This window comes from Paroedura picta, chromosome 6 (assembly GCF_049243985.1).
Source record: "Paroedura picta isolate Pp20150507F chromosome 6, Ppicta_v3.0, whole genome shotgun sequence".
NCBI lineage: Eukaryota > Metazoa > Chordata > Lepidosauria > Squamata > Gekkonidae > Paroedura > Paroedura picta.
In genome coordinates this window covers 27,307,688-27,323,493 of record NC_135374.1, presented here as the reverse complement: position 1 = coordinate 27,323,493, position 15,806 = coordinate 27,307,688, and the positions used below count along the sequence as shown (strand labels likewise).

The 15,806-nt window shown below is 41.3% G+C and overlaps 1 protein-coding gene across 5 annotated transcripts in view; it reads left to right on the top strand.

Annotated features, from left to right (window-relative positions):
• The window catches only part of CCDC169 (coiled-coil domain containing 169), a 29,331-nt gene extending 20,422 nt beyond the window's left edge, over window positions 1-8,909 (top strand). For all 5 annotated transcript variants that reach the window (XM_077341864.1, XM_077341863.1, XM_077341862.1 and 2 more), the window contains one exon: window positions 6,460-8,909. In XM_077341864.1, coding sequence (XP_077197979.1) covers window positions 6,460-6,562 — 103 coding nt within the window. In that variant the 3' untranslated portion in view covers window positions 6,563-8,909. The remainder of the gene's footprint in view (window positions 1-6,459) is intronic.
• The last annotated feature ends 6,897 nt before the right edge of the window (window positions 8,910-15,806 follow it).

Sequence of the window (15,806 nt, the reverse complement as noted above, 5' to 3'; positions counted from 1 at the left end):
GTTCTAATCTAACTTTTTCTTCTTACAGAATTAGCCATGGCAATTTTACATTTATTGCTTTTGAAAAGCTCATGTTTTAAAAATGGTTACAACATGCTTTCAAAACAGAGCAAAAAACAATGGCTGATTACATTCTGAACAAATTATTACATATTCTGCAGACATGCTTTGCATTAAAATAGTTTATTATTACATTATACAATTTGGCAGGTATGACATTTTTCTATTTAAACCTGAATTCTTAAAATGTCATTTCTCTATTTTTCCAACCTTCTAAGCCAGGGGTAGTCAAACTGCGGCCCTCCAGATGTCCACGGACTACAATTCCCACGAGCCCCTGCCAGCATTCGCTGGCAGGGGCACGTGGGAATTGTAGTCCGTGGACATCTGGAGGGCCGCAGTTTGACTACCCCTGTTCTAAGCCTTCCACCACATGTGAGCAACAATTTCTTTAAATAGTTTAAAGATAGTACAGTTTTAAGATGGCATTTTGCCACATACTTATTGCTTCAGGTATATTTGTAAAAGTCAGACCTGGACTTTTAATTATACAGGTGCTGCAGAAAGCTTTCCAGATTATTAAATGTCCGTAATGGAAGAGAAAGCCAACCCTTCTGAGTGGGCTGATAATGCAAAACAAGTCTGCAGCATAGGGCTGTTGGTGTGCTAGGTTTAAATTTAGAGTAAATAATTACTGGATTAACAAATGGCCATAGAAATACAAAAAAGTACCCCATTAGGAAAATTAATCCTGTCTTGTTTTTGTAACCTTTATATAGTCAAGCTGTGCACAGATGAAAACGTTTGTGAGTCAAAAGCCTGATGTCTAATTGAATAAATCAATTTATTATATTAAAAATATATCAGTAGCTCAATAGAGATGACATTTTGAAACTAATGAAAATCAATGTACCATGAATAATAAAGATCTCAGATGAACAATAAATTGTTTGGAACATAATCTTAATGAGATACACATAATTTACAGACATGCTTACCATGCTGTATATCTTTGTGCAGAGACATCTAAAAACTGTGGCCAGGAACCAAAAAGCTATTTTAGACACAGCCAGTGAGATTTCTGACTCTTCTTTGTACAACATGCCACTATTCCATATTGCACCTTGCTTTTGAAAGGCCCCTCAAGTTCCAACAGGTGCCATGTAGCATTGGGACCTGCTGCTTGAAAACACAAGACAGACATTTCCTTGGGGAAGCAGGATTGATAACACATATCACATTCTATTAGATTTCCAACTCTATTGCTTTTTATAAATCAGCCCACAGAACCACAGGGATACATGTAGAAACAGTGGTTTGTGTAAAGTGCTGTTAAGTTGCAGGTGACTTACGGCAATCTCAGCAAAGGGCTTTCATGGCAAGAAGCTGAGAAGCAGAGGTGGTCTGCCATTGCCTTCCTCTACAGCAGGGGTGGGCAAACTGTGGCCCTCTAGATGTCTATGGACTACAATTCCCATGAGCCCCTGCCAGCAAATGCTCAGAATTGTAGTCCATGGACATTTGGAGGGCCACAGTTTGCCTAACTCTGCTCTACAGAGTCTTCCTTGGTGGTCTCCCTACCAAGTATCAACCCTGTTTAGCTCCTGAGCTTTGATGAGATTGGGCTGCATCTTGCTGCCTTCCCTCCCAAGCAGGGGTTTAAGACTTGCCACGTATGGCAACCGTTTCACAAGAACCATTTTGGTATGGATCTCTGTAACGAATCATCCACCTTGAAATCTATACTAGGCTGTGAGAAATGGCTGGCAAGCTGTGAGAATTTCTGTTTTAGAGCTCTTCAAGCAAGTATCCATAAGCTGGATCCAGGGTCTCCTGTGAAATACCCAAGAAAATTCTCATTTATTGGAAAGGAGTCCTTGAATCCACTCTCATGTCTGTAGTTGTGAGAATATGGTTTTGTAGCAAGGACTGAGAAAGTATCCATGATCTGCCTAGGATGAGATCCTATCTTCCCACTAAGTTGGATCTTATGACTGGCCTCTGGAAGACTACCTTCAGGGAAGACTTTATTTAATGGGGGTGGGAGCATAATAGAGGAGGGAAAAACCCTGCAGAAAGCTTTTCCCTGTTGGAGTTGGTGGAGTTGTTGTTTCTACATGGAACTGTTGTTCCACATTCCCTCCCAAAAGTTAGCAGTTTCTATTTTGGCTTCTGCAATGTATGATGATGTTTCTGCTGACCTTTGCGGTTTCTCACAGTTCCACAACAGGTTTCCCCAATGTGCTTTGGTAGATCTTTCCGGAAAGTTCATACGGAAAGCAGAGGGGACAGTATGGTTAGAAAGGTGCAGAGTTCCTCATCTCCCCCACATTCCATGTCATTTCCTCTTATAATCACCATTTCCCCTCCTGCTGCTGGTGGCCTTTTGCCTTTCTTTAAAATGACGAGTAGTGGGCATGTTACTATAGAGTTAAAACATTGGTTTTAACCAATACATGTAGCAAAATTCCAGATGCTTATTACAAGCCATTTCATGGAGCTCCCTAACTGTAGGAAGAGGATTTCTTCAATGATTCACTTTAAATGGGGAACAACCGCTGTCTGTCTCTGACTGTTGTTATTTGGGAATACAGTAGGTAGCATCTCTTAATTCTGTATTTCTCATCACAAATATAGCTTAGGATCACCACATGTGTAGCAGTTGAAAAATCTACTGTCATTCCAAGGTCATCAGGGGAAATTAAGGGATAAGTAATCTGTGTTAATTTCAGCGTGTTGAGATCCTGAAAAGAGGCAGCAAGAATTATAATCTAGTATTTGGACTGATTATTTTCATGGTAATGAGCTGAATTTTATTTTATTAAGCTCATTAATTTTATTTAGCGCCGGCACACTAAGGCAAATCTGGACCCCCCCCCCCTGGATCACTCTACTGGCAGCTTGAGATCTGTTCTCCCATGTCCGCCCCCGGAGGTGGTATTTAGGGGGGGGTTAGTTGTTTTTATGTTGCCATATTATATTATACCTTGGACATTGTATAGGAAACTGTGGATTGTATATTTTTAGGGGTAGCTTTTTAACTGGGGATTTTATCTGTTATAACCCGCCACAAGCCTTTTTGGGAGTGGCAGGCTAAAAATCTAATAAACTAAGCAAAACTAATTATTATACATGGGATATAAACCCACATCTTTTGTGTTTTAACCAATGAATTTTGAGTCATTTTTTAGTGATAGTCAAAACAAACTGGAAGCCAGTTTAGCTAGAGATCCTGTTTTCATAAAAGCCAGCTTGGTATACTGGTTAAGAGTGGCAGCTTCTAATCTGAAGAGCCAGATTCCCTGCTCCTCCACATGCAGCCAACTACATGACCTTGGGCCAGTCACAGAAATAAATAAATAAATAAATAAATAAATAAATAAATAAATAAATAAATAATATAGTTGTTTTCACAGAGCAGTTCTGTCTCATAGGGTGTCTGTTGCAGGAAGAAGAAGGGAAAGCAACTGTAAGCTGCTTTGAGACTGCTAGTAGTGAAAAGCGGGGTATAAAAAACCACTATAATAAAATAATAATAATGACCAATATTGTTGGCACAGCAAAAATGTAGGGGTAAATGCTTGATGTCTCTTCCTGTTTAGCCTTATTGAGCTGAGCTCAACACATTCACATTCATGATTTAAAATCTGAGCTCCAAAGCTCCATACTAACCAGGGCTAGTGCTTTGTTTCATTAGCTTTCAACTGAAAAAAATCTCGTACCACCTTTCAAAATGGAAGAATATTAACATTACTGTTCTTGACCCATGAGTTTACCCATACTGGGTATATGCCCTGGGAAAAGACCCCTGGTGCCATGGTTAGGGGGTGGCTGCTGAGAGATCTAGGGCAGTGAAAATTAAGAAGAGTAGTTTTTTAATACCCCATTTTTCTCTGCCTTAAAGAGTCTCAGAGTGACTTACAAACACATTCTGTTCCTCTCCTCACAACTGGCATCTTGTGAGGTAGTTGGGACTGAGGGGATTCTAAGAAGTCTGAGGCCTGAGGTCACTCAGCAGGCTTCATATGGAGGAATGGGGAATCATAGAATCATAGAGTTGGAAGGAGACATACAGGCCATCTAGTCCAACCCCCTGCTCAACGCAGGATCAGCCCAAAGCATGCTAAAGCATCCAAGAAAAGTGTTCATCCAACCTTTGCTTGAAGATTGCCAGTGAGGGGGAGTCACCACCTCCTTAGGCAGCCTATTCCACTGGAATCACACTGGGTTCTCCAGATTAGAGGCCACCACTCTTAACCATTGCACCACCCTGGCTCTCAGTGTGGGGAAACTGCCCTGGAAGCTGTTGCTACAATGGGAATCCCTCAGGAGATTATCACCATGTGGAAAAGTCCAGGATCTGGAGGAATTTTCGAGCATTTAAACAAGCAGGGATTTTTGGCCCTCATGCTGCTTCTGGAAAATGGTACGATAATGGAGATTCTCAAAAAATAATATGAGCATGCTTTCTGAACAGCTGGTTTATGAATTTAAAATTATTAGGCCCATCTGTTAAGAATAAATAAATTGAAACATTTTCAGCTCTTGTGTTCCAGTGTGTATAGGCCTTTCCTTTCTTCATCCTTTCCGCTGAGGCATTTTGCTTTGTATAGGCTATACCAAATGTACATAGTCTTCGGCTTTGTAAATCCCAGTTACTTACCTTCAGTAATTCCTAAGTTTGGGCTGGACTTGATGACCAACAGCCTTTATGTGGTCGCTCCACTATTAGCCTATGCAGAGAATTTAGGGGAGGATTGATTTATTTCATTAAAGATATCCTCACAATAGCCCAGTGACATCTTAGGACTTATATTTTGCTACATGTGCCAGAGGATTTGGTAAAGATTAGTGTCTTGTTCCCAGCACATGAATGCTGTTTCTAAGTTCCCCCTAATGCATGGAAGATTTTGGGTCTCTCGCTTAATATGGAGGGAGGCAGTCCCTAGAGTTAAATGCAAGAGCAGCTGCCTTAGGAATGTTACGTGGAGGAGGGAGAGAGAGTACAAATACCTTAAATAAATGCCTTCCCTCTCCCCACTCTAGCTTTTATTTCTATGAATTTTGTTTAGGCACATAGATGATAAAGTGCCCTATGTGGCTAAGAAGGTAAACCACAGGAAAAGGCAAACCACAAACTGCACTCAGATGTTGCAACAAACCACAATTTGTTTATGGAATGGAAAAAGCTTGACCTCTATTGGGCTTGAATATTCCAACCCCTTTCTCCTTGTGTGCTGCACCTTGAATAGAAAACTTTTAATTATCTTTCAGCCCCTGTTAGTAGTTCAGAGTCTTTTTGAGAAAGGGCAGAACCAAAATAGAAAATCGAAACATATCACAACAGATTAGAGTTATATCACAGACTTTGAAAACCAGAAAGTCATCCCTCTTGGCATACAAATGGAGTGTGTGATATCGCTGATTCCAAGAGGCAAGACAGGATATCAATATTTTATTTTAATATATAAATAAATAACTGTAAGCTTGTGATAAGGTCCTGTTCAAAGTTCTTTCCAAGGCATTATTCCTATTCTATTATTCCTATTCTCTCATGACTAGGCATTTTAAAAATCATGAAAATATACCATCTAGGGTTTTATGTACCTAGAATATATTCTTCTGGCTCCTAAGATGAACAGTACAACTGGCAACATTATAACAATAATAACTTGGTACGCCTAAGTAAAGTGTGAACACAGCTAGGTGAATGAACATCACCATTCACATTTAAACACTTTTAGGGGAAATCAGAAATGCAAATCACATTTGAAAAAGGCAAATAGCAGAAAAATTACAAAATTAAGAAGGGTAGCTTGCAATAGGCATAAACCAAAAGAGCCACATGACTACTGAATATCCTGTGTGCTGTCCCACCAAACACACATATACTAAAATAAAAGATATAGAACATATATAATAATAACTTTGGCTGTATCCACATGATTTTCTGGGCGCTTTTCTTCCATTCCCAGCATGGGCCCTGCGGTTTACCCACCCTCCTTTTCCTCAGATAGTAGAGGACTCAAAGGGGGATGTTGGGACCATGTGCTAACCACAAGCCAACTGGGTGATGGCTTTGCCCACTTCCTTGGAACATGGGGCAGGGGCCACATTGAGGAATAGTGCTCAGCAATGCCACAGTTATCATGTCAAAGAGTGACATGTAGTTCTTGAGTCACTGAGTGAATATCACTGCTCTGAACTGTTTTATTCAAATTCTGTAAAATGGGTTGGAAATTATACATGTTAAATTAAAATGGTCTGTCAGCCTTCAGGAAAGTCCTTTGTATTTATTATACTCCTAATTTTTAATTGCATACTACCTGTTTCACAGAATCTGGGCCACCAACAAGCACAATAATACTGTAGCAGCAAGTTGTAAAACATAACATAAATAGTTTCACATTCTGCACTTCAGATGTGTATTTCTGAACTTCCTTCTCACTTCTGTTTCAGGGGAAAGTGTAATATTCCAAGGAACCAAAGAATCTTGGACCCAAAGAAAGGACCAATTAAGAAGACTGCAGGAGTGAAGCATCTTCCCAAACTGAAAATCTGACTACTGTTTCCAAAGTTTTTGATTTGTTTATTTCCCCATATATAAGTTTCAAATGAATCGTATTATTTTAAGACAGAATGTATTAAAGTTCCAGTCCTAACTACAGAGGCAAATACTGATTGGCAGTCTTTGGGTTTGCATGCAAGGGCACATTTGCCCCCAGTATTTGATGTATGATTTGTCCTTGAATCTGCTGCGGATAACTGTTGCAATATGCATGCCATCTTGCAGAAGCTTTACATCTATGTCTCTGACCCTGTGGAACAATCGGCCGCTACTGCTGAATTGTTTCCTTCTGCTGCCATTACAGAAGAAGGAGAACATGTATTCGAGTCACAACTGACTCGTGGACCTTCTAGGCAAGCGATGAGCAGAGGTGGCATTACCTTTCTCTAGATAGCAGCTCCAGTGATATGTTCATTGTCTTTCTAGGGATTTTGCATGGGGTGGGGACAATGCAATATTAGGCAACAGTTAGGTTTTCTATGCCAACCCAAAATGCTCCCTGAACATTATACCCCCTCCCTTCAAACTTGCACATACTTCATTAAAAAAAAACCCTTTCCTTTTTACCATTGTCACATTCCTGCAGAACATATGCTCACCCTGGGGGTGGCTCCCCTTGTAGATTTTTTGATCTTGGCCAGCTGCTCCATCACTATTAGGTATGATGAAACGGCAACATAGAACCGATTAAAGAGGAACAACTCACCCTAATTCCCATCCATGGCCCATTCCCTGGTCTTAGATCATTGGCCCTTGATACAGATTCCTATTTAGCTATGAAGTTCACTGTCAGCTGCTTCCTTGCAGGCTTTTTTACCTCGCAGGATTGCTGTAAGAATAAAATGAGAAAAGTGTGCAGCCACAAAAGTCAGTACATAGTACAAAAATAATCAAGGAAGTCATCCCATGATGCTCCAATCAAGAGGTGGCCAACAATCAGGTGAAGTGGCCCCAGGGACTGCCTGTTGAGCAACTCGAGTGTTTCCATTACTGTCACAAAGGAGAGGAAGCTTGTCACAGGGCTGCCTTTTTCAGCGGTAGCCCTGTGTTCATTGTTGCATCCAGTTCCAGTCTCTCTGGGACATAACGAAGCATACATGGGATCCCTGCTGCAGGTGTGATTAGGCAGCCAGGAGGATCACCATGGCCAAGTTGCTTGCCATGAGTGGTGTGAATTTCAGCCCAAGCTTGTGCAAATGCCTCTTGCTGCCCTGTCCTAATGAATTGTTCCAGTCTATAAAGTATAGGCTAGGAGAATATAACAATTAAAGGAGTAAGCCTCTTTTGAATGTGGCCCATATCCATAACTCTCCGACTGTAAAGTCCTTCTTGGATTTATGTACTGGCAGAATATTGCCATGTCAAAGTGCCTGTAAATTTATTACGATTGAGGAACGAATATAGTTTGTGTAAATGGGAGCTGGATGAAACTCTTGCCAGGTTTTGCTTGATTAAATTTATCTTGGCAATTACTTCCATCTGTCTACAAGTAAAAAAGGAGAGTACAGCAATCCTGGGCTGAGTTCTTCTAGCCAAAGCTCGTTGATTTAAATGGGTTTAGACTGGATTAAATCTCCATAGGATGGCACTGTAAATTATGTTAAACCAGGTGGAAGGACAAGCAATTTTTCTCAAATGTTTAATTCAGGGTTGGGATTGTTTACACCCTGATCCTGCATCATGGATGTAGGCTAATTTTCCCATCCTTGCACGGTGAGTTATGTAACCCTCCAATGATCTCTTTAATTCACCAATCTCATTGTGGATGAGATCTCTGAACCCCACTGCTTATGTTACAACAAAAGCTGTGAAAGAAGCAACCAGCACCCATCCTCCTTCTTGTAAAGTCCCTGTGCAACATGATATATGAACTAGTCCTCAGAACAGATGTTCTTCTGGAATCACCGTTTATCAGTGTCTTCCCTCATGGTCCAATGAGATTCATTTTTGCTATATTTATTTTTAATACTTCTTGTCAGCCTCAAGCAGGCCCAGAACAGGGAAAGGTGAAAACTCTTGAGTTTGCCTTCAGAAGGCTTGGCCCTGACCTGGAGTATTTATACTTCCATACCATCTTCATTCAGTTGAATCTACTAACAGTTGCTATGTGCTGTTTCACTGTAATTAGCTTGAAGATAAGAATCGCAGCAGATAAAGTCCCTCAGAGCTCTTTTGGATCTTAAGTACACCACACAGCTTTTCTTGTTATCAGAAACCCCTGTTCCATTCACGTCTTCTGTCACTGCTCAGTCATTCTGTTTGTCTCTATCTTAGGTATAGGATACGTCTGTCTTTTCATGCCAGAAATAAATTAAAATCTTTTCTGTCTAATAACATTCAACTTGCCCATGTCGGAGTTTTTATTACAAAATCAATACCTGCAATGCGTTTCTTTCAACTCTGGAATAAGGCCAAACTGTATTAAAGATAATTAAAAAAAAACATTATGCGCCAAAACAAATACTATTATGAAGAGAATGCTTGCATTGCACAAATGGTGAATGAAAAGCTCTCTTTTAGAAACCATGTGTTTGCATCTTTTTTCTTTTCTAATAATATGTCAGTGCATTCCCTTGAAGCAGCTTTCTCAACCAGAATTTTGTGAAACCCTGGGGTTTCTTGATGGCTCTGGAAGGGATATATAGTAAAAAGACATGATTGTAAGCAATATAGAATAGGAAAAATACTGGAATATTTAAAAATTGTTGGGATAATTTTTACAATCATAGGAGGAAACAATCACTGATGAAAATCTAGAGTCCGTTTTGGTTGCTTCATTAAATCATTAAAATAGAGATAAGACACATTTTGATGTATGATTCAATATCTTATTGATTTGTATTGTATAAATATATTGTATATGAATTTTGATACCTTGGGACAGGTTCTCTCTTTTTTCTGTTGTCCCTCCCCCAAAATGGCCAGTGATGGGGCTGGAGGCGATGGGAAGGGGAAGGGTCCTGGGTGGGCGTGTACACAGATATGCTTCCCAACCATATTCTGAATAATCATGCCACCTCTGGGGTTTCTCAAAGCTTGAAGAATGTTTCAGTGGTTTCCCAATGGTAAAAAGTTGAGAAAGGCTGCTTTGGAGAATTTCTCCAGTCTAAATCTGTTGCCTTCAATCAGTTTAGATTGGAGCAACTCACCACTAGATTGCCTTCTGTATTTCAGGATATGGCAGGATCTGACATTTTCCATTGTTACCAGGTAAGCATCTGGGCTCCAAGATCACTGCAGATGGGGATTGCAGCAAAGAAATTAAAAGACGCTTGCTCCTGGGGAGGAAAGCTATGGCAAATCTAGACAGCATCCTAAAAAGCAGAGACATCTCCCTGCCAATGAATGTGTGTCTAGTCGAGGCTATGGTCTTCCCAGTTGCAATGTATGGCTGCGAAAGTTGGACCATAAGGAAGGCCGAGTGTCAAAGAATTGAGGCTTATGAACTCTAGTGCTGGAGAAGACTCTTGTGAGTCCCTTGGACTGCAAGGTGAACATACTGGTCAGTCCTAGAGGAGATCAGCCCTGACTGCTCTTTAGAAGGCCAGGTCCTGAAGATGAATCTCAAATACTTTGGCCACCTCAACAACATGCATCTGCTCTTGGAGACTTTTTTAAAGGCTACTTCCACAAGGGGGTTATTTCTTTAGTGGAAAGCAGGAAGCCCCTGAATTGAGGGGGAAGAAAAGAGCTCACAGTGTTTCTAAAGTTTTCCCCTTAAAACAGATTTTAAGAATCTGATTTGCCAACTCTCTTGTTACCTAGGTGTAGTCTGCACAGGGCTTTTTATCCACTCCCAGCCCAAATAAATCCCTCCTGTCTACACAAAATGTGATGTCCATTTTGATTTTGGGTGCTTTAAATTTTCCCTCTGCAACATGCATGATTGATACCTTTCCCCCACAATATCCAGGAGTGGATATAAGCTGTGATATTTGAAAAACTGCCATCAGCAAGTGTGTAGATTTTTGCTTTTTGCAAATTAACTTCCTGCTCCAAAGCAGTCTTCCCTGATTGGCAAGGGCATGGGGGGGGGGAGTAAGTGCAAAATCAGCCCTAGACTCAGGAGAAGAAGTCTTTGCGCTATGCTCTTTATAAGCATTGGGCTCTGAGAGCTAGCTATGAGCTGCAGAGTCTAATCTGGAGAGTGGGTTTTGATTCCCCACTCCTCCATGTGAAGCTTACTGGGTAACCTTGAACCTGTCACAGTTCTCTCAGAACTCTCTCAGCCCTAACTATGTCCGAAAGTGCCTGGTGTGAGGAAAGGAAGAGAAGGCGATTGTAAGCCACCTTGAGACTTCTAACTAGAGAAAAGTAAGCTACAGATGCTTACTCTTCTACTGCTCATGGTCTTTTTCAAGGTACTTACTTGGCTACAACCAAAAAACAAGATGGTGGACTTTTAGTCCGATGCAGCAAACCTCTTTGCATTATCTTTCTACAGCTCTATAAGGTATATATTACTAATATACCTTCAGTCAGGCAGACAAGGCAGTTACAGATCTCACTGCTGTCCATGCTGGGAGTCAAGGATGGAGCAGGGAGAGGTGTGTATTTACAATAGGAAGGGTGAAGCCAAAAGAAATGAGCCAAGTAAGGATAAGGAAAGGCCAGAGAAGGGAGGGTTGGTACTAGGGGGCAAGGCCAGTTATACCCCATTATCACAAAATTTTAAGAGCTGGATTGCCTAAGGCCATTTAGAGAGTTTCTGACTGCAAATAGTATGTCTGAATTTCCTGAAGTAGATACATTTGGAAAATATTTGGGTTTCTGGTCAAATTTTAAAATGAGGGGAGATAAGCTTGCCAGAGATTTGGGGTTTCATTTAGATTCAGTACTGATCCCAGGGAACTCTGGGTAAGGGAAGATATTTAAAGTTGATTTGCTTTGTCTTGTGCTGTGTAGGCTTGCTAGCGGTGACACAAAGAGCTTCTGCACTTCAAAGTTTATGTATTTATTTATCTTTATGTGTCTGGCTTGTGGCGGTTTACATATAATGAATATAAAACCCATACATCCTAAAACAGAATAAAACATTCTAAACGATAGAACCCTTGGCCTAATTAATCAATAATAAAATAATAAAATATTACTCCGTAAAGATTCACTGAGCCAGTTATGTAGACATGCAGCCAATGCTGCTAATGTCAAAAAAACTTGACTACTCCATCAGTGTAAGCAAATGCAGACAAAATGGACAGTTTATAGCAGGGGTAGTCAAACTGCAGCCCTCCAGATATCCATGGACTACAATTCCCAGGAGCCCCTGCCAGCATTCGCTGGCAGGGGCTCCTGAGAATTGTAGTCCATTGACATCTGGAGTTTGACTACCCCTGGTTTATAGCGTCTGCAATCAAAAACAGAGGGGTAAAACCCTATCCCTAGGCTACTAACAATATTTTCAAAATTTATCCAGAATAAAGAAAAGTTAAGTAAAAGGTCTCTTCATTCTATGTTGCTTTATTGTAAGATCCAACCAGAACGGTTTCTATATATATCCCGTTTTCAAAAGGTAATTTTCCTCACTGGTTGTCCTCTATTAAATTGTTTAAAGTATACACCAGCCTTTGGCTCTGCACTACAGGGATGCTTATGGTCCTGAGGGTACATGAGCTAATCACGCCCATCAAAAAATCTCAAAAGGAAAGTAAACATAGTAGCTACTCCTAAAACCTCTCACTGCTCAGATAAATGTAGAACTCATCACCTTAGGAAAATTTCACCTGCTGGACTTCTACTCAGTAAAGGGTTGCCAGCTCGGGTGAAAAAAAACCTAGAGAATTTGGGGGTGGAGCCTGCAAAGGGTGGAGTTTGGGGAGGGGAAGAACATCAATGGGGTATAATGCTACACAGTTCATCTTCTAAGTGTCCAGTTTCTCCATGGGAACAGATCTCTGTTCCCCAGAATGAGCTGTAATTCCCAGGTCCCACCTGGAGGCTGGCATCCTTAGCTCAATAAGCAACAGTTCAAGAACTAACTGGGGGAGGGAGGCAATCCATATAGTTCAGAGGATTCCATGAGCACATTTCCATTTTAATCTACGAACACAGAAATGTCTGTTGCTGTTTTCAGACATCAAAACTCACAGAGGTTTGTTGTGTTTTTTCTGTGATAGACTGAAGCTTGATTTGACATCATGGTTTCCTACCAAATCACATGTAAAATCCAAAGACTTCTAGTTCAGGATAAATTTTAATTTGTTGCCCTGAATTTGGGATGTTATATTGTACCTTCTTTCTTGTCCACAAATCAGGATTCCAAATCACAGTTAAAATCCTGGTTGCTGGAAAAGAAACAACCCCAGTTTGGTATAGCAAATGAATCCAAATAGCACAAGTAACATGATTAGATGGAAGACTTCCTGTCTTGGGACATTTTAAGTAACAGTCAGGTGAAAGAGAGAGAGATATGGAGACCTTCACAGCAGAAAATTTTAAATAAATAAACCAGGCTTGAGTTTCTTAAGAATAGGTCAGCTAGATCATTAAGGAAACCCTGAGTTTGATGGGAGCCAAGAAGGTGGGAGAAGCCTCTTCTGCTGGCTTGAAGAAAAGCTTGGAGTTAAACTGGCTTCTAGAATTTCCTTATCTGTTGACTCGGGTCTTCTACAGCCATCACAAGGGAACATGGAGGGCTTTCAATGAGTTTTTAATTCTTACATAGTTCATTTTGAATTGCATATTCATTCTAGTCTTCTCACTTTCTCCCGATTGAGTCAGGGGACACCATAGTCATAGTTTGCCTAGGGCACCATTCAAAACAAAACCTCAGGCCAGCGCTAGTTTAGAACAATATAGAATTTGTTCTTGATGTCTAAATACATACTGTGCGTGACTTCTGGTCTACACATGTGAGCAAGATGCTAACCCAACTCCTTTCTGCAACGGTGCACAATGGCAGCTTTGAGAGAACTGCTTGTACCGTGTCTTTTAAAATTATTATCGGATGTTTAACTTTAATAAGCACCAGCAGAGATAACATAATGGATGGGCTGTTTTCTAGCATTTTAAGAGCTTCTGTAGAGGAGTATTTATTATTACCACTGCTTGACTTATTAACGTCACTGCTAATAGAGTAGGGCTTTTTAAATTTACTGGTAGCATTAAAGCGACATGGCCATTTAACTCCTACCTACAACTGTTTCAGTATTAATGCGTAGAACATCAACAAACCCGGAATCCAGCAGGAGCTCAAACTTTTAAAGAAATTTTGCAGCATCAGATAATGTTAAAAGTATGATCAGCAAAACGTAGATGTGACTAGGATTAGCAGCTTCCAAGTAGGGGCATGAATTCTCCCAAAATTACAATTAGATTTGCCAGCCTCCAGATGGGGCCTGAAGATCTACTACTGTTACGGCAAATCTCCAAACAATAGAGATCAGTTGCTCTGGAGAAAATGGAGGGTGGACTCTAGGGCAGGGGTAGTCAATCTGTGGTCCTCCAGATGTCCATGAACTACAATTCCCATGAGCCCCCGCCAGCATTTACTGGCAGGGGCTCATGGGAATTGTAGTCCATGGACATCTGGAGGACCACAGGTTGACTACCCCTGCCCTACGGCATTGTATGCTGCTTTCCCCTCCCCTGATTCCATCCATCAAACCTCCAGATAGTTCCCAACCCAGAGTTTATCACAGCCAGTCTCCAGACTACTTACATAAGTTTCCCTGGAGGAAATAGCTAAAGGTAAAGGTAAAGGTATACCCTGTGCAAGCACTGGGTCATGTCTGACCCTTGGTGTGACGCCCTCTAGCGTTTTCATGGCAGACTCAATATGGGGTGGTTTGCCAGCGCCTTCCCCAGTCATTACTGTTTACCCCCCAGCAAGCTGGGTAATTTTACCGACCTCAGAAGGATGGAAGGCTGAGTTGACCTTGAGCCGGCTGCTGGGATCAAACTCCCAACCTCATGGGCAGAGCTTCAGACTGCATGTCTGCTGCCTTACCACTCTGTGCCACAAGAGGCCCTTAGGAAATGGCTAGGCGTGTGCAAAAAAATGAGGTGGGGGGGAATGGACCGTTTTGGATTCAGCCTGAATCCAAAGCACCCTTCCCTGGCTCAGACTCAGCCAAATCACTTCAGCGCCATAATAGTGGACTGCTTGGTATATTTTTAAGACGGTACCTCTCCATTTCTCCTCAAAATGCCTCTGACATAGAACATTAGTACCGTATATGGCTACATCCTTCCTAAGCCAGCTTCCCACTATTCCTCCTGGGACCTGATGTGTTGGGTTGCATGTGGCATGTATTTGACAACTGCAGGGTCATAGAATTCTGTCTATGGGGATGTTGCAGCAGTAGGGATCCCTTGGGATTGCAGGTCATCTCTAGACTGCAGAGCTCATTTCCCCTGGAGAAAAAGGCTGTTTTGGAGGGTGGATTCTATGGCAAAGTACTCCACTGAGGCCTCTGTCCTTCCCAGGTTCCAACCACAAACCTCCAGATGTTCCCATCCTCAACCTGGCAATCCCACCTCCCCCACCCCCAGTCTCCTGCTGAATGCAGAAGACAGCCTGTTTGTGCATTGAGTATATGTGCATACATATTGGACATAGACATGCTCTTATTTCTATGATGAGGGTAAATTCATGACCTGTTGTGCATAGCATTGTCAATGTGACTGGAGGAAAACATCCAAGTCTTTTAGAAGCTAAATGTGTAGAACTGGCCAGCTGAAGGGGTCCTTTGGGTTTGACTACACTTGCAATTACTGAACACCTGCCCATAATGGCTGGATGTGGGGGGGTGCCCCTAAGATAATTTGAAGCACCTATGTTCACTTTTCACCTTCCAGAGCAGTTGTTCTAGATGTCATTGATGTGCATTATTTTAGTAACTACTGACGGAATTTTACACAGAACATAAGTTCTGGACATTCCCCCAACCAAGAATTTTATCTGCAGGCCCCGGTTGTTAAAACAGGATTGAAAGAACTAAAATAAAATAAAATTGAATAAAATGAAACTCAGGAGCCAGGCTATGCCACTACTCTAGAGTCCAAAGCTCAGCAATGATATGTGGGCCAAAACAGACTAGATTTTGAAGCCAGGAAGACGGTGCATTAGCTGTTATGTCTTATACCACTGCTATTTAAACGCTGAACTACCTGAATAAAACCTTCTAGATAAGAATCCTTATTAAAAAGTCTTTTCACTGTCCCCCCCCCTCCCCGGCCACATTCTTCACCCTAACAGATATAAACAGATAAAACTTCTACGGCACTTCAGAAACAA